This window comes from Limulus polyphemus, unplaced genomic scaffold (assembly GCF_000517525.1).
Source record: "Limulus polyphemus unplaced genomic scaffold, Limulus_polyphemus-2.1.2 Scaffold1830, whole genome shotgun sequence".
Taxonomy (NCBI): Eukaryota; Metazoa; Arthropoda; class Merostomata; order Xiphosura; family Limulidae; genus Limulus; species Limulus polyphemus.
In genome coordinates this window covers 53319-72836 of record NW_013667440.1, presented here as the reverse complement: position 1 = coordinate 72836, position 19518 = coordinate 53319, and the positions used below count along the sequence as shown (strand labels likewise).

Genomic DNA, 19518 nt, shown 5'->3' with positions numbered 1-19518 from the left:
CATTTTCGCGGTTTTGGGTTAATAGTGTAAAGTGTGATCGGATTTGTACCAAATTTCATAGGCACATTAAGGTTGAGACTCCTCATCAAACTACAAAAATGATTCAGATCGTTGATCATTCTAGATCTGAAATGGATTTTCTGAGTTTTCGAAGAAGAAATTTTACGTTATTTAATGTAAACGCATGCAATCTAGAAAGGGAACGGGGGCGATGGTATGCAATCTGTCTGATAGCTCTTGTTGTTTAGAGCAAAGCCACATAGAGCTATCTACTGTCTCCACCGTGGGGAACTCGAACTCCGGATTTTAGCGTTGTAACTTCGTAAACTTACCACTGTTCCACTTTATTTTATAAGTTCAGTTCGTCATTTCTGATCATAAAACATATTTTTGTTCATAAAAAAAATATATTTCAAACAGTATGTCTGCTGAATACTTTAGAAAAGAAATAACAGTTGGTAGCAATATGTTAGCTATCCTTCAAATACTTGTATTAACATAGTGGTAAGAGAAGGACAATACAACTACCATACACATGAACTACAAATCACCACCATGAGATATCTGGTCTTGTTCTTTACTTTGTCTAGTTTACTAGTGGTAAGAGAAGGACACTACAACTACCATACACATGAACTACAAATCACCACTATGAGATATCTGGTCTTGTTCTTTACTTTGTCTAGTTTACTAGTGGTAAGAGAAGGACAATACAACTACCATACACATGAACTACAAATCACCACTATGAGATATCTGGTCTTGTTCTTTACTTTGTCTAGTTTACTAGTGGTAAGAGAAGGACACTACAACTACCATACACATGAACTACAAATAACCCCTATGAGATATCTGGTCTTGTTCTTTACTTTGTCTAGTTTACTAGTGGTAAGAGAAGGACACTACAGCTACCATACACATGAACTACAAATCACCACCATGAGATATCTAGTCTTGTTCTTTACTTTGTCTAGTTTACTAGTGGTAAGAGAAGGACACTACAACTACCATGCGCATGAACTACAAATAACCACTATGAAATATCTGGTCTTGTTCTTTACTTTGTCCTTCGAAACTAGTCAGACTTAGTGAAATGTTGCAAATTCAAAAATGGAATAGGATTCACCCTTTTTTAAACTCATCACACTACAAGCCGCACGGCAGTGTTACAAGTAACTTGTTTATTATCATTATTTTGTTCATCTTTCTAATAAGTCCGCACAGGAAATTATATCAATCAGATATGTGATTTGCTGGTGTATCTTTTATTCACTGGGTTTCGTTATTAATAGTAATGTCTATGTGATAATATAGATCACACTAAAACTGATAATATTTAAATCAAATCATTGTTTAGTGGTTTCATTAATAAAAGTATATAATAGCCTTTAACTATGTCTTGTTGTTCTATTCTTCTATCGACAAAGCCTTTTCGTTGATATCACAATTCATCAAGACAGAACTGCTACAATGTCCTATTTGAAACACTATTTATATTCATATGTTGTACTACTTAAATACCATAATTTATCGATTAGCTAAGGCATTCTATTTATATAAATAAACGTCAATATGCGTGTGTATCTGTTCCTTATGCGTTTCCACATTTCTTGATTAATCAAACCAAACTTGACACAACTATACAAGATGACATGAGGAAGGTCATAGGGGGAAGAAGGGTTGGACCCTCCATAAAATTTCATATTGATAGAAGGTTCTTTGGCAGCCGCCATCAAGAAACAAGGGATCATTGAAAAGTTATTACCTGTTTATCGTTCTACAAACCTGCATTGGACAGGTAAAGAATAAAGTGATTGAAATTGGTATCAGTCTTTTTTGTGATGTAATATCACACTAGTCCCGGTGGCAGCATATTCGCTATGGGGGATGGATGGGCAGAGTTTAGAAAAGGTAATCGAAATCAATCAACTCGTAATTACTACTATTACAAGGCACTGTACATTAATTAGTAAATCACATGACAGCGCATTATTATGAAACTTTCACACTAACGTAACTTTCTCAGGTTTATTTTTTTAATTATTGATATTATTATTGTTAAGGCATTAGTAACGTTAACGTCTGAGCTACTTTTTATTATTATTGTTATGTTTAGCTTTGATTGTATTTTATTTCAGTTTTTGATTTGTACTTGTTATAGATTTTTCATATCCTTTAAGAAACTAAAACTGGGTGTGTATGCACAGGATCTAAACTGGATGGGTAAGCCTACTCTCACCCATCCGCCTGCCAGTTTCACACATGTGTTTTTAATAAATGTAATGATTCTTCTGCTAAGGTTCTCTACGTAGACCTTAAGGGTTTATTATTGTTAAGTTTACCTTAAGTTTATCCACATGCACGAGAGGTTTTAAAATTACGGGCACATTTCCTGTTCAGAAATGTGAATCATTATAAGTTGTTTGTTTCTTGATGTTAACAACTGTTTTGATAATAAAAATTATTCGTATTTGATTTTTGATAAAGTTTGTTGACTTTGAACTAAAGTGATACAATTTTCTTAAACAGCCCCTGAAATTTTATCCTTAGCTTATTAACTATAGCAAACGTAAAAAATAAACCTTAAAATATCACGTCATGTTGTAAAACAATAATATATGACTTGTTTGTGTTAGATTTTGCGTAAGGCCACACGAAAGTTGTACGTGTTAGCCGTCCTTAATTTTTTAGTTTGTTTTTTTTTTTGAATTTCGCGCAAAGCTACACGAGGGCTATCTGCGCTAGCCATCCCTAATTTAGCAGTGTAAGACTAGAGGGAAGGTAGCTAGTCATCACCAACCACCGCCAACTCTTGGGCTACTTTTTTGCCAACAAATAGTGGGATTGACCGTCACTTTATAATGCACCCACGGCTGAAAAGGCGAGCATGTTTGGTGGGACGGGGATTCGAACCCGCGACCCACAGATTGCGAGTCGAGTGCCCTAACCACCTGGCCATGCCGGGCCATAATTTTTAGCACTTGACTAGAGAAAAGAAAGCTAGTCAACACGACTTAATGCCAACTCTTAGGCTACTAATGTCAGACTTAATAGTGGGATCTGACAGTTATTTTATAACGCACCCATTATCCCTCATCTTCTCACCCTGGCACACAAACCACTGGGCCGCTTCTAGAATGTACGAAAACTTAGCGTTAGAAAAGTAAACAAACAAAAAGACACAAAACATTTAGACTTTCCAATTGAATAACATGTGTTCATTGATAATCAGCAGAAATAATCAAGATATGTCGACGATTTCATGCAAGATTATGTCATTAAAGTGTCAGATATTTATGGTTCATGTTATTAGTGTCAACTAACAGATATTTAAATATTAGATAACATTCACAGTTACAGACACAGAATTTTATCCGGGGGGGGGGGTCGTACAGGGTGATTTTAGCACATTTGGTGAAGCTGGGCACCGCAGGCGCAGAAATAAATGGCTACGGAGAGGATCATTCCCTCTCGTTTCAGCTAGGGGTGTGTGGGGATGTGTGTGTGTGTGAAAATGATGAAAACTCCCCAGTAAGGTCACACCAGCTGCCAATATATTTAGAATCAGTAGAAGACGACAGGAAGCAGCTGTTTTTCATTAATTTATGTTCTAGAAATGTTCAATCTTTATAAACTGCAGAAAATCACATTAATGACGGAATACAAGACACGAGCCCCCCCCCCCCCCTTCTTGGCACACAATATGAAACCTACATTTATTTCTCTCAACCAGCACCACATCACTATGCTCACAAAATCAAATACACTATAAGCAGAATAACCAATTTTTTCACGCTTAACCAACTACAATGTACTTTACTGTAATTTATAGCACCAGAAACATGAAGTCAGAAGTGACTGATCTAAAATTTAGATACGTATTTTGAAATGCATATCACTGTTTCTACTGTCTAAATAAAAACATATATATTGCTGCCACTGTTATTTTACGGATTGTATTCCTTATGTTTATACACTTGCGACATAATTAATTCTCTAAGGTAGAGGGTGGAGTTCTACGAACCCTTTGAACCCATCTGTTTTCACCACTGATTCAAGCACGATAGCAACTCATTCGCAACTGTCTATGTGTTACGCGAGTACTATCCTTGTTATCTTACCAGACAGTCAATTCACCCTCAGATTAACAAGATTACAGATACATCCTCGTTATTGCCCCAAGTGGCTCAGCTGTAAATCTGAAGGTTTATAACGCTAAAAACTTGGTTTGATACCCGTAGTTTGACAACGCAGATAGTCCACTGTGTAGTTTGCGCTTAACAACAAACAAACCATTCTCATTCTTATACCATAGAGCCAATTCAACCCCAGTGGTTGACCAGACACTCAAATCATTACCCTCACCCACGGAGGAAAGGGGGGGCGAGGGTATTGCAATCGGTTTCGTGTGTTTGTCTGTCTGTTTTATCTAGAAAACTAATACACTGATGTACAAGAAAATTTTACACAAGATGGAAAGTCAGTATGGAACAGTCCTCCACAAATTTGGTCCGGGTCCAAATCTAGATCCGTATTCTAGATCACTTTGAAGCACTTTTTGGGTTAATAATTCTGTAAAGTGTGATAGATTTGTACGAAACTTCATGGGCACATTAAGTTTGAGACTCCTCATCAATCTAGAAGAAAAAAAAAAAGATCCGGGTCGTTGATCATTTTAGATGTGAGAAAGATTTTCTGAGTTTTCGAAGTTGAAATTTGGCGTTATCTAATATAAACGCATGCAATCTCGAAAAGGAGCGGAGGAGCGAGGGTATGCAATCTCTCTGATTGCTTTTGTTCTTACTCACTTACTAAGCAGTTGATTCTTTTTCGTAGTCTACTGTTGATCGTATTCAGTCTGATAGTTATGATTGTACACTGTTGTCTGACACTGCAATTTCTATAGTAAACTGTACATATTTTGATAAACTTTCCACAGAGCCTCCACTGCACGTGGATTCTAGTTTCCAAAATTACTTTTAAGCAGATCAAAGGCACAGATGTGTTTAAGAACTGCATCAGGGGACTTGACAGGTATGTTTGAGAATGGGATTGATGTGAACATCTTTTTCATGAAAGCAGACATTGGTTTCGAGATATGGCTAGAACCTTTGAATTGTGAACTTTCACCAACGTCAAATTCCTTGTTAATTATATAGTTAACTGTACTAGGAGTTAAGCGCAGCTTTTCTGAAAAGGTTTCAGGTGTGATTTAGGAAACCATTACTGTCCTAAATGCTCAAACATGCGAGTTTGAAAATTTTCTTGGAGAATCTTGAAAGCTTCCTTCTTCGAAATGTCGTGTCATTTGTTTCCACATCTTCTAACGATCTCAATATGTGGATATCATTTCTTAGAGAGGGTTGTAAAATATACCTTAATCACTGAACTGGTGGCTACTGAATGATCGGGAATTCGTTGTGAGCCTAGCATACACGTGAATTAACTCTCTCTATATATAAATAGCTTCAATATTATTAATTACATTAATCTTTAATAGGTATTTAAAATCAGCACTATAAAACAATAATGAACTTCATATAAGATAAACATTAAGTATATTTTAGTAAAGAATCCATTGTCAGCCCTAGTTGTCACCTTAAAGTCATAGCGCTAAAATCTTCTTAATTCTTCTTCTTCTTCTTATATATATAGGCCAAAAACAAAGTGTTCAAATAAAAGGCATTATTGAAAAAGATCTAAAATAAACTGAGAAATGTTAAAACTTGCAGAAATAAGACCCACTGTCTGCCAAATTTAGCTTCTATTCACAAGCTTCACATGTGTGGAACAAAAAAAGCATTAACAGCAAATATGGGTGTTCATGTCACCATTTATTGGATACAATCAGTTGTGAGAAGGTAGTTTCTTCAAAAGTTTTATTGTAACAGTTTTTAACAATTTCATATAAAGCTTCTCTAATATTATTACGATTTAAGTAACTTTTTATAATATTTATTATTAATTATGAAAAACTTAAGTATATGTTTGTTGTTAAACAAAGCACTAAGCTATACAATGGGCTATTTGTACTGTGCCCACCACGGCTATCGAAAGCCGATTTTTAGCGTTATAAGCCCACTGAGTTACCGTTGAGCCACTGGAGCCACTTAAGCACATGATATTGTTCAAAACCATTATGCCTAAGTTTTATAACTGAAAGGTCTGCACTGGAAAAAGTATTCCAGATTATTAGAAATTCTTCAAAATTTTAATAAATGAGATTTCGACATTTTTGTCTTTAAATGAAGGAGTATTATCATCATTAAGTGAAGTAAATCCATATACTTAGAAACAAGATCATTGACGTTCAAGAAAAATGTTTATTTCAATAAAAACATTATGCCTAAGTCCTATATTAATTCAAGTTGTAGCTCTGTATATATGCCCAGTTCACTCCTTCTGCATTTCTTGATCTAGCAAGGCCAAATTTGGCAGGCGGACTCGGGGTGTCCCCACAATATCCTTATGTACATGGCATAACATAGGGACTAAAGGAGATTAAAACGCGCCTGTAGGGGGGGGGTAGGTCTAGAAGTAGATATACGGAGTCGCCGAACCCTTATTTGGCATCTGATGTTGTGTTCTTTGTCTCACTTAAGACCCCGGAGTCACCATGTCTAAAATAATATTCATACCCTTCTTACAAGCTAGTGAGACTAAACATGGGACATGTGCTCGAATACCATCGACGGGTGTCCTAACTGGGTTTATTTTCGTGTACGGACTCCCCTTGTGGTGATTTTTAGAATTAACTAGAATAATGAGGGGGGGGGGCATGATCGATATATTGGGATCTTTTTGAATCACGAGGAGGCGTTTAAATCCCGCATCAGATCACTTGTATTTTATGTTAGTTTAAATAATGTGTTGAAAGTACTTGATTCTATTTTTATCAGAAAAGTATTTTTGACCACAGTCACTGGTAGTGTAACGATTTAAAACTGTTGATAAAATTAAAACTTAAGTTTATTCTGACTAGTTCATGACATTTGATCCCACAAGTATTTGTTGTCAGGATGCGATTAAAACAGACTCTTTACAAAGTTTTTCTCATGGTATTTAGCAATTTCGCTAAAAACACCTGACAGGAGCAACAAAACGTTTCCTCTAAGGCTGACTAACGTTATATAGTTTTTGTTTGTTTGTATGAGATTGAGATAATGGCATTATAAGTCATTATAAAATTCGACTAAATGGAAAATACTGTACTTCGGGGGGATTTTTTTTTCACAGAGAGAAATTCCCCCCGAATTCAACACTAATTATGTTTTTTTGGTTATGGCTTAAATACGTTTAGTAAGGTGTGAATAAAAATATGTGATTGGTATCGCGATATTTGTGGGGTATTGACTTGTTAGATAATTATTTCGCTGTAGATATGATCGACTAGAAATAATTTCTCCGTTATTCTTCCTAATGGTTAGCGTGCTCTGACTGTGAATCCGAAGGCTTATGATTCGCGTCCCGTTGCCACAAAAACTCGCTCTCCGACCTTTGGGATCGCGTGTACACTAAAAGAGTGAGTTCACATCCCGCTGCTTGGTTATTCAAGAGTTGGCGGTGGGTGCTGTTAACTAGCTGTCCTCCCTCTGGTCTATCAGTTCACAATTAAGGCTGACTATGTGCAAATAGTCCTTCTGTGACTTTGCGCGAGAATTAAACCTTTTTTCTTATAGGCCCAAGAAACAGTTTCAAGCTGGCATCATCTGACAGCAAAAACTGGATTTTTTGAAGGTCTAAAATCTGTGATAAAGATCACGTAAACTGAGTTTTTTGTTCGCGTTTCTTTTAATTTGGCCATTTCGTATTAAAAATCAGAAAATTATTGGTTTCTAATGCTTTACAAACTTTCGGCATTTAAACAGTATGTTATTTTTATCCAACTATTGAGCAGTAATTAAAATGACCAACTATGGCCAAGTGATAACAATTTAATTTTGACTTACTCGACTCAAAAATCAATATTAAATTGTAATCATTTGGCCACAGTTAGTCATTTTAATTATTGCTCCATATTTAATATCACGTTCAAATGAAAAACGAATAGTAACTTAACTTCCCTTTTTTTTCTTGTATTTTACTTTTATGGCTTTTGCACAAAAACATTTCCCAGCTTCGTGTTATCAAAATAATTTATAAGGAAGCTAAAATGTTCTGAAATATAATATTGTCTTACAGAAATTTTGAACTTTTGTGTAAGTACTACACCCATACTGTTTCACACTCTTAGTTCAAATATCTACTGTAAAACATTATTGTAAATTATCTATACCTCAACAGAATTTAATGGTATCATTTACTGACATATCTCGCGTTGAAAGTATAGGTTAGAATGTGTGTGAGTTTCAGTTTATTAGAAATTGCTATTGCGTTAGGGAGTTTGTTAGGTGGCTAATTAGTTTAGTGCAGTAAATACTGAGTTTGTGTTTCAACGAAGAAATAGAAATACGAAATTTACAAGTAGATGCAATTTTTATTAGACGTAGTTCAATACAAAGTAAGGCTTATCGGTGAACGTTGGTTACACTGTGAAATTTGAATTTGCAAATATTAAACGTTTTAATGGATTTTCCATTATTCTTTTAAAAAATAATTTATAAGAACCACCCAACAATATAAACCATTACAACACTAACAAAAACAAATTTAACGATTCCTGCAAATTGACCAAGAAATTCTTGCATAGTCACTGGAATTTAATATCTTATAAATCCCATGACATAATATACATTGCCGTAGGAAGCAATTTTGGAATGGTCAGGCCATTGACACATTGTGAAAATTTAATGCTATGAGATTGAATCTTGAGCCACTTTAACTACAAATACTGTGTAGACACAACGTAGTGTATTAAATTAAAAAAGCAAGTTTTAATGCATAAGTTGTAACTATACGTGCCATGAAAAAGTGGTCAGGCCATGGCCTGACTGGCCTTACCGCTTCCTACGGCCTTGAATTATAATACAACTGACATCAAAACACATACACTCTAATCAAAGTTTGTTTTACAACAAAACACAACATTGGTGGAAATGTTTACCTGTTGCCTTCAAACAATTATTTAGCCATTCCACAAACAAGGTACCAAACGTTCTTATACAGTTACATCTTTCAACTATCCAAAATACCTCAAATTCACAAAAGCATGTGGTCACAAATCCGGTCGCAATAATTCTCCTTACAAGTTAGCTTAATTCACAATGTTTCAGCATCTTGTAGATACACTTTCACATTGTATCTTCGTATTTGTATTCAGTGAATTCTCTTAGCGACTATAAAGTATGGGCCACACCTAATATTTAATTATTTTTGTCAAGGCTTTCCATATGTTAAGTATTGGCATCAATTACTTGTAATTCTTTTGAGTTTCTTAAATAGATGTTGCCTTAAGAATATTTGCAAACCTAAAATAGTTTTGAATGTGATTTTGAAGCTTGGCTCCATTGCAATGACTTTTTTGGGACCAGAGGGCATTCTTTTGCTTTGCAGACAAAGGAAGAGAGTGGTTTCGGAACCTGTCGTTGTGCTAATTTCTCTGCTGTGTAAGTTCTTCCTCTTTTATTGATAACAGTGAAAATTATTTGTTTTGAAATGTTGTGTCTTTTGTCTCAACATCGTTTGAAACATCTGCTCTATGAATATCTTTTCGGAAAAAGTATTCACATATCGCCCGTGGCACCAAGGTTTTCATCTGCGGGACATATCACTGCCTTAGCATTTGCTACTCGATGTCGTGAAGTGTAATTAACCATCAATATGAGTCCCGCCAATCATAATAATTATATGTTTCTTATAATAAATATTAATTTCTGATCAAAACAAGCTGCCCACCCCAGTGGCACAGCGGTATGTCTGCGAACTTACAACGCTAGAATCCGGGTTTCGATACTCGTGGTGGGCAGAGCAAAGATAGCCTATTGTGTAGCTTAGTGTTTAATTACAAACAAACAAATCAAAACAAGCTATCTATATAGATCAGAACTAAAAATATACCGAGTAATATAATAAAAGTAAGTAAACGATAAAACTTATTATTGTTCACATATACACATATTCTGTGAGTAAAACAGATAAACTATTGTTTCTTAATAAAAATTCTAACTGGTATTATAAACATTTTGTAAATGATTATGATAAATGTGCCACACATAGAATATATATATCCTGACAATACTTATACGTATCATGTATTCTGTTTCTCTCGTACATATTACGAGACTCAACCATTGTTTGGAGACAACAATGGATGTCTGCAGCACCGTTTCATACTCTAAAAGACTCCTGGTGGGTCAGCGGTATCTACGGATTTACAATGCTAAAATCAAGAGTTTGATTCCCCTTGGTTGGCATAGCAGACAGCTCGATGTGTCTTTGCTATAAACACACACATACACTCTACTAAAACAAAGTATACAGTCTTCCCCAGATTAGAAATACAATCCTTAGAAAGTGCTGTAAGCATTGCACACTTGAATTATTATTATTATTTTTGTTTCAAATCGATAAAAAATTCGTATGAAAATCAACTTCCCACCTCAAAAACATGCATATAGTCTTCTCCAGGTTAAATATGCAATCCTCAGAAGGTGCTGTGAATATTGTTCATCTGAAATTTCTTTCCAAGTCGACAAAAATATCATATTACAATAAAAATTTCACCAAAACACAAGTTTCTAGTTTTATTCAGATTAGCCACTCGGTGGTAAATCTGAGGGCTTATGGCGCAAAAAATTGTGATTCTTATAACTTGTTGTGAACGTTCTGTATTAATAAAAAAAAAGATCAAAGTCAACCTTCTCCGCAAAAACAGCTTTGCCAGTTTTTTTTTTTTTTTCAATTTCAAGATTTGAACTTATGAATGTCCTGTGAATTTCGCACATTTTAGTTTTAATTCGAAAACACATTTGTTTATTTTAACTGAAACTTACACAACAGGCTAAATATTCGGTGCCCTCTCCGAAAATCAAGGCCAGAATTGTATAAGCCATTAAGCTTATTGTTGAGACAACGAAGAACCAAATATAAAAAGAGTGGGGAAAGGCATTACAGATGATCTCCCTTTTACAAACCAAGCAGTTTGACATGACTACAGTTTTCTGGACAGATCACTTTTCTATATAGAGTATATTGTAATAGTTGACTAACTGAATTAAAAACAAAGATGCAAGTTATTAAAACCAACAAAACCTTAAAGCCACTAAAGTCTTGAACATGTGCATCACGAATGATTATTTAATGTACAACAAAATAGTTACTTCCTCTGAAAATGTGCTATTTTATACATTCTCATATAAGGATAACGTTATTTTGTATAAATACATGAATTATTTTACTTTTATCTATTAAACTAGATCATATTAAGCCTTAGAAAAAAATAAGCTGATAATGCCATTGAAATTAATTCAATTACTTTTCCTGGTGTTAAGTTTTATCAGTTTTAAAATTAAATGAGCTAGATAGTAGTGATAAGCTTTTTCTCGTTTTTGAACTAGCATTTTATATAGGAATGTAACATAAGTTTTATCTGAAAGCAAGCTAAAAATAATTACTACACAATGCACACCTTGTGACTGAAATTTTGGTATGAAGGTAGAATAAACTGACGAAAACATTAGCCGTTATAAAAAAATGTGTTAGTGAGTAATAATGAAACAAAATTATGTTGTCGAGTAAGTTTTCTGGAAAAACAGATGTAACTCAAACATTAGCTTCGGTTTAACATAGCGATTTTCTTTCTGTTGAAATTATTACTACATGGGTAAATATACATATTGAGAAGCAGAAGAAATCACGCATGTTATAAACAGACATTAATATTTTAATATAAAGTTTGGATGTGAAATATATACATATATATATAAATTTGAGAAACACTCGTTGATGTGTAATAAAAACTTCTCTAATTATAAATAGCGAAATTATAAGGTGCTTTATAATTTGCGCTGGAGTGAGTAGTCAGTAATCAAGAAAGCCATTTAGACATAAAAAATCGAAATTAGAACTTCAGATTTTTTGTGTGTGTGATGGAAACGACTAGTTCACACCAATAAACATTTCTCTAAAGCGTTAAACGTAAACATACATTTTTTCTTTGTCTAATATAGGTACTTGCATGATTGAGAAATAAATTTCAATGTTTTTATTAGAAGTTTATATAATTATAAAGGTTTTTCAGTTCTGTTACTTTAAAAACTATTATGTCAAAGCATCGAAGTGAATGTCTTTTCTATACTACAGGCGGCGTTATAAGTTTTGAAGGGAAGGGAGGTGAAGTACTTGGTTGAACAGCTCGTCAAATCTTTTGCCTTTCGTCGTTACGTACAGGCGTACGATATATATTTGTTCGTTTGTTAATTCATTCATTTCAACATACATTTTGGGAAGATTAAAAATATATTACATCTTCATTTATTCAACAAAGATATAGGTAAGGTTTAAGCATGTTTTTCAGAAAATGTATCTTGATTTCTGAGTGAGATGTATTTAAGAAATGTGGTACAATGTGTTGTTCAGGGTTATAGAATAGGAAGCATCTCTTTGTTTGGAAGTCACGTTTTGCCGTAGTCTGCAAAGGCCAGCGGCTCTGCCCTGCCCGGCGTGTTTTCCCGTGTATTTTGGTCTTTTTTAACAGAGGTATTTTCCCGAATCCCAGTATAAACTATAATATCACTTTCATCAGCAAGCTTTTAACGTTATAATATTGGAATGAATAACTTCACTGCGATGTAATATTAATAAATGCACCATTCTGTCTCATTTTATTGCTGAAGTCACCAATTTTATTTAGAAAATTGTATTTTATAGGCTCAGTCAAAAATAATGTCAGGCGATCGAGCCCAAGCAGGGTCTTCAGGAGCAAGTACGAGCGCAGGACGTGGACGTAGTTCTGGTTCATCGTCTAACCAAGACCGTGAAAAGGAACAAAAAGAACCAAAATTAAATCCTAAAATGTCAAAAGCTTTGAGTACTAGTGCTAAAAGGTGAGTAATGCTACTTTCACAGCAATTTCTTTAGAAAAAGGTATAAAAGTTACAATGGTACCGTATCTTTTTACAACTGGATAGCGTAACAGGAAGCCACTCTACCCTCAAAGACAAAAATGTCTAAAAATGACTAAAGTTTTTTACTTGTAAGCCACCAATCGTTTCAAAAAAATTCACCTGTAACATAAAAAAAGTTCATTTAAAGTTGCATCAACATTATGTTCACCAAAGAATCCAAATCATCATACACATTGCTTGTTTCACCAATTCATTAAATGAACTGTGCATACAACTTTTGAAAAAGTAATTTAACTTAAGAAAATGCATACAGGGAAATTCAATAGTCTAAATGCAATTTTATTATTCAAGTCAGCTGCTACTACTATAAATGTTATTAGTACAAATTTTTGAATTGTAAACTTTGTCCATACTCCAAACAGAATTAAAGACTTGAATTGTTGTAGTTCTTACAACAACAATAACTAATATATACTGTTCAAGAACTTGATTATGACATTGTTGATTAAGTTCTACAAGTAAAACACAGGAATTGCTTTAACTTTTTTTTATTCACTGTGTAGAAAATGCTCAGTCATCCTTTAGTGAAGAGAAAAATACAAAGCATGATAGTTTAAAGAAATGCTAACAAAAGTTATCGTATAGAGCAATAATAATCAATCTACGCATGAAATCCAATATTCAGAATAAGACTTCTTAATGTTCCTGTTCTCACATAGAATTATTTTTCTCTTTTTAGCAGAATCACTTCTTTCAACAGAACATTTCTTATTCTAAGATATTAAAGCTCTTATCTATGTTCACTCCACAAAAACTGAATCAAATAAAACTGCTTAAAAGTCTTCATTTGAATTTATACTCAAGCTTTGTGTTCAGAAAAGGACTGAGATTTTTTCGTTTTGAAAAACAGGCATTGTGAAGTTAAACTTAAGAGTGTGGATGGTAACTGAATTTAGGTTGAAGTGTTTGATTTATAACTTGGTTATAGTAGAGAAAACTGTCAGAGTATAATGCTTCTAGGTTTCTAGATTTTATGTTAGCTTTTACACAAACTGGTTATGGTTAAACATTATTAGTCGGAAGGAGAACGCTTCAAGGCTTCCAGAGTTAATACTAGTTTTAACACATTCGTTATGGTGAAACAATATAATATTATTAGTCAGAAGGATGATGTGTTTAGAGTTGAAACTAGAATAAAAAACATTGATTATGGTGAAATGATATTGTTCAGAAGTATGATGATTTTGAATGTTAAGGTTGACACTAGAGTTGAATACTGATTGGTTTTAGTAGATAGAGTATTGTTGACCAAATGTATGCTACTTTATAGGTGTTAGGGTTCACATTATAGTTGTATATAAACTGAAGAAGCTACATGTATATGGTTTCAGTTTATAGCTGGTTTCTGCAACTTTTAAGATATGTCAATTATGTAGAAAATGCTGGTGTCTTATGTTATCACAAATGCAATAAAAAGTGATACTTCCACATTAGTTTTATTTTTTAGGTGTGTAGAAAATAAAAAAAAAAGTAATCTAGTTGAGTGACATCTCTTGCTCAAGATAGTTTGAATGTGTTCAATGTTTCTTTTAATAACTGGATTATGAAATGCTCTATATTCCTTTCTGTAATAACATCACATAATTAAAAATTACATTACACATGTGTATGGTAAGTTAATTACATATTTTCACTGAATTACCTAGAAACAGGTAATTTTGAGTTTGTAAATTTGTAGTAATTACTATTTATATTGAACTAACTTAAATTTTTAATAGAATTAAAGTATGTTATAGAAATGTTTTTTCTAATTTACTATTTATTGATATTTTGATAAAGCATTTTTCTGAGCTTCAGTTTTATCCCTGAAGAAAACATTTATTCATCTTACCTGTAATGTCTTATAACATTACAAATAAGAAGGGACCAGTTGGTGCTTCAAGGCTGTTCTTGCACACCTACCACTGAGAAAAGTAAAAATTTAAACTCAGTTTCTTTTTCAGGAAATCATTGATTCATGTCTTAAGTGTCTGTAAGGTACTGCTGACAGCTAATTCCATAAGTCAATAAAAGTTAGAAAAATAAAATTGTCTTAACTGTAGCCTAGTCTGTTTTTTTAAATTAATGCCCTCTTGTCCTAATATTGTCTTCAGATTACAGCACAAAGAAAGTAGAGGCCTGTATTCTATTGATTCTGCAAATAATATTGTAAACTTCAATAAGGTTACTCCTTACTCTTCTTTTCTCAGTAGAAAATAAGTTAAGAATTCTTAATGTATCCTTATAAGATATATCTTCTATCCCTGGAATCATCCCAGTAGCTCTTCTTCAAACCCTTTCCAATGAATAAATATCTTTTCTTAGATAAGTAACTTAAAACTTTACACAGTATGCTAAGTGAGGTCTAACTAGTGATTTGTTAAACGAGATAATTACCTCTTTTGACTTTTAATTAATGTGTCTAAGAATATACTTCAGTGAATTATCCTCTATTATGCCAAAATAATTGTTTTAAGTCATGTTGTTGAGTGAGTTCTCAACTATATTAAATGTCATTCAAATTATAATAGTTCTACTGCATTACCTTGCACTTGCTATAATTAAATATCAATTACCAAATATTTATTCTGCCTGCCAATTGATCCAAATCATTACATAATATAACACTTAGACAAGTCCCATCAAGTAAACTAAAAAATAACACCCTCAAAGTTGTCCCTTAAATATTTGTTAAGCCTTTCCCTAAATTCCCTTAAATTTACTGCATCCACCACATCCAGTGGCATCCTACTCCAAAAGTCAACCATTTGTTAGAAAAATAAAACTGTTAGCTGAAGATGATTTCTATCCTGCAAAAAGTTATATTTGTGTTTCTTTTTCCTACCATTCTCACCATTAAATATGAAAAGAAAAAGATAATGCATATTTACTATCAATTCCTTTAACACCTCAATCAGATCTCCTCTAAATCTTCATTTTTCAAGAGAGGACAATTTCAAATATACTAACCTATCATTTTGACAACCTTTCTATCTGAGATATCCTAATAGCCTTTCTTTGAACCCTTTCCAACAATTCAATGATTTTCTAAAGGTAAGGAGCCCAAGACTGAACACAATAATCCAAATAAGGTTTAACAGGTAGCTTATACATTGAAATTGTAACCTTCTTCTCACCTTTGATTTGTCAAGCTTCACTATTTATAATAAATTATTCTTTTTTTTTTTCATTTATGTCAGATTGAGAGAAGGTTGATTTCTGCAAAAGCTAAATATGTTGCTCTGACAAATAACTAAGTCATTTGCAAATACTTTCAGGCTCCCAAATTCACCAAACAGAGAACCTTAAAAACCAAAATCACTATGTGTGCCTAAACCTGACCCAAATCCACTTGTTCCTAGTCCTCCAGCACTCTGGTTTGTTTGTGTTCTTTGTAGCTCACTTGACTGTCGAGTCCTGTTTAAAACTGTATTCATGGCAACTTCTGTGGCACTTGGCATGGAAGAAAATGGTGTTGGTACAATGATGATGAGATATTTTACTATATAGTTGGTAGTTTTTGTTGGTATTCTTTTTTGTGAGTTGAATATGTCTACATTCTTACCATGAACTTCTGAAAGTAAAAACCTGGTTTTTCTGCAATGACAACAAGCTTTACTAATTATGTCCCTATCAGTATTAATGTAAATAACAAAAAGCAAAGATCCAATCTCTGACCCCTGAGGCATTCCATTAGAAACAAGAGTAGTTTGACTGGACTCCATTGATAACAACCTAACTACTCTAATCAGTCCAGTTAACTAGTCTTTTCTTATCAGACTTTACTATTAATATTAAATTTCTCAGTCTTCTTCTCACATTTGATTTATCAAATTTTATTATTTATAATAAATTATAATTTTTATTTTCATTATGTCAGATTGAGAAAAGATTGATTTCTGTAAAAGCTAAGTAGAAATTGTTTAGAGTCAAATACTGTTATTTTCATATGAAACAGCTATTAGAAGGGTAATAAAAACTTGTTTAAAGTAACAATGTTTATCTTTCATTAAAGTAGAACTGGTTTAGAGAAAGGGGGTCTGGCAGATCTCCTTAGTCTTATTTATCTATACCTCACCTTCTTACTTTGAGTAGATGTTTTAGGTTAAAGACTGATTTTCCTGATGTGCTTGCTAAATTGAAGGGTAGCAGTTAAAACTTCCTTTTTATTGGCTCATTACTTTCATAAAAGTTAAACTACAGGATCTTAAGTAATTTCATATTTTGTTTCTAATTTTTGTTTGTGTGGTTTGGCTAAGATTACATGCAGGTGAATGGTTAGAACCAAACAATTTTAATATCACATTACTGTACAGGCTTATTTGTATGTGTTGTATTGTTTTGCAGAAACTATCTTTGTTAGAAATTCACTGAAGATGTAAAGAAAACTGGAATTTGTTACATAGGATCATTCAAACAGGTTCATGTTATTTCTCTATGAATAGTGTTCAAGGATAGTTTTTTAAAAATGTGAAAATTTAACAAAAATAGCAAACTTTTTCTTTGCATAAACTTGTATTGATTCCTTCAAAAGGTTTAGTTTTGGTTTCACACGAATGTCTTCCTGATGGTCTTTATAGGAATAAATAATTAACTTGTTAGTTAATTGTAGACAGGTACATGTAAAAGGAAAAAACTGTTTTATCTTTTTTGTTTTGTTATTTGACAAGTTATACTACATTTTATTATAGGATCAACAAGGAACAGTTAAGTGATTAACTGCATGTGATACACATTAATTTGAAATTGAAGTTTAACAGAATGAATTGTGAAAGAACTTATGAATTTCAACATTTTTTAAACTTGTTTAATAAAATATACTAAATTATCTGTGCCATGCTTATAAATTTACTTTAGATAATTTGACATTAAGTATTAAGCTTTGTAATTTCATATCAATATATTGTTAATGTTTCTATTTTGTAACAATTTTTGTAACAATAAAACTCGGATGTATGACTTTGTATGTGCTAAATGAAAGTGAAGTTTTATTTTATTGTGCAATATTTACTTTTTTTATCTTTTGTAAAATTTTTGCTTATTAATTTAGCTTAAAAAGTTTTATTGTAAAGGTTTCACATTGTTGATAAAATAAAATGTATGTCACTGACCTACCTTTTATATTTTTATATAAGGACATAAATATTCATATTGTTTAGCATCGCTAATTTAGGACTAAGAACAATGGAGTGAACACCATAAGAAATTATTGTATTTCATTCACATATTCTATCTTGCATTTTGGTGCATATTTGGTGCATACACATGCTGCTGTGTATTTTCTTGCATATACTTTCTGACAAAGTACTTCTAGAAAGTACAATAATGATGAACACATACACTGTAAATTGTGTGAAACCATTGTTAAACTAATAATAAGCTATAACTGGACTGAAGTTTCTAACACCACTGTTCTACTAGTTATGAAGCTGCAACTGTACTAAATAAAGTTTATGTGAAACCAATTTTTCTCCAGTTAGTAATGAACCTTTTTTGAGACTAAAATGTGTGAAACCTTGTTATATAATGTTGATCATAACGATGCAGCTAGACTAGAGTATTTGGAACCAGTATGAAGCTAATTAGCAGTCTCTTAGTGGCCATTATGGTATTTAGGTCATATATTTTAAGTATTATGGTGTATAGTTGACTACTGGTGTATTTTGATATACGCTTGGAGACAATAATGCTATTTTCAAAGTAAGGGAAACTATTATAAATAACAATTTGACTTAGTGTCAGTGACCTAGTACTTTTCCAGTTTAATATTTTAAAAGGAAAACTATTCAGAATGTAATTTGTTTGTGTATTTCTATTAATTGTAGAGAAATTAAAAATATGCTAGAGAAATGTGTTATAGCCAATAAGAGCTACTTTAATATTTCATAAATGAATAATTCCATGAATCTTCATGTGCCAAGATATGCAATGAGAAAATATTTGCAAAGGAGATTGAAAGGACTGATAACAAGCACTTAATGTGCAAAATTATACTCAAAACAAGGATTATAATATTACCTGTTACTTGAAGCATGTGATACAAATTGAATATGCTTTTATAAGCACATTTTTTAGGATCTGTTTCAAAGTTAAATGATAACAGGTTTTAAAGACACTGACAAATTTATACCAGTGTAAGAGGGAAAGGTGATATATTCCATAAAAGAAGGTTGTTGACCAGTGCCTCTTTTTACTTGTTATTAAATGAATCATTTAAAAGGTTATTAAGAAGGATGTTGACCAATGCCTCTCTGTACTAGTTATTAAATGAATCATTTAAAAGGTTATCAAGATGGTTGACCAGTGCCTCTCTGTACTTGTTATTAAATGAATCATTTAAAGGTTATTAAGATGGTTTTTGACCAGTGCCTCTCTGTACTAGTTATTAAATGAATCATTTAAAAGGTTATTAACAAGGTTGTTGCCCAGTGCCTCTCTGTACTAGTTATATTTAGAATCATTTAAAAGGTTATTA

The 19518-nt window shown here is 32.7% G+C and overlaps 1 protein-coding gene across 1 annotated transcript in view; it reads left to right on the top strand.

Moving 5' to 3' along the window:
• Positions 1-12300: 12300 nt before the first annotated feature.
• LOC106465086 (ubiquitin-conjugating enzyme E2-24 kDa-like) overlaps positions 12301-19518 on the top strand; it is a 56126-nt gene continuing 48908 nt past the window's right edge. Inside the window, exons 1-2 of the mRNA XM_013925281.2 lie at positions 12301-12430; positions 12808-12983. Coding sequence (XP_013780735.1) covers positions 12823-12983 — 161 coding nt within the window. The 5' untranslated portion in view covers positions 12301-12430; positions 12808-12822. The remainder of the gene's footprint in view (positions 12431-12807; positions 12984-19518) is intronic.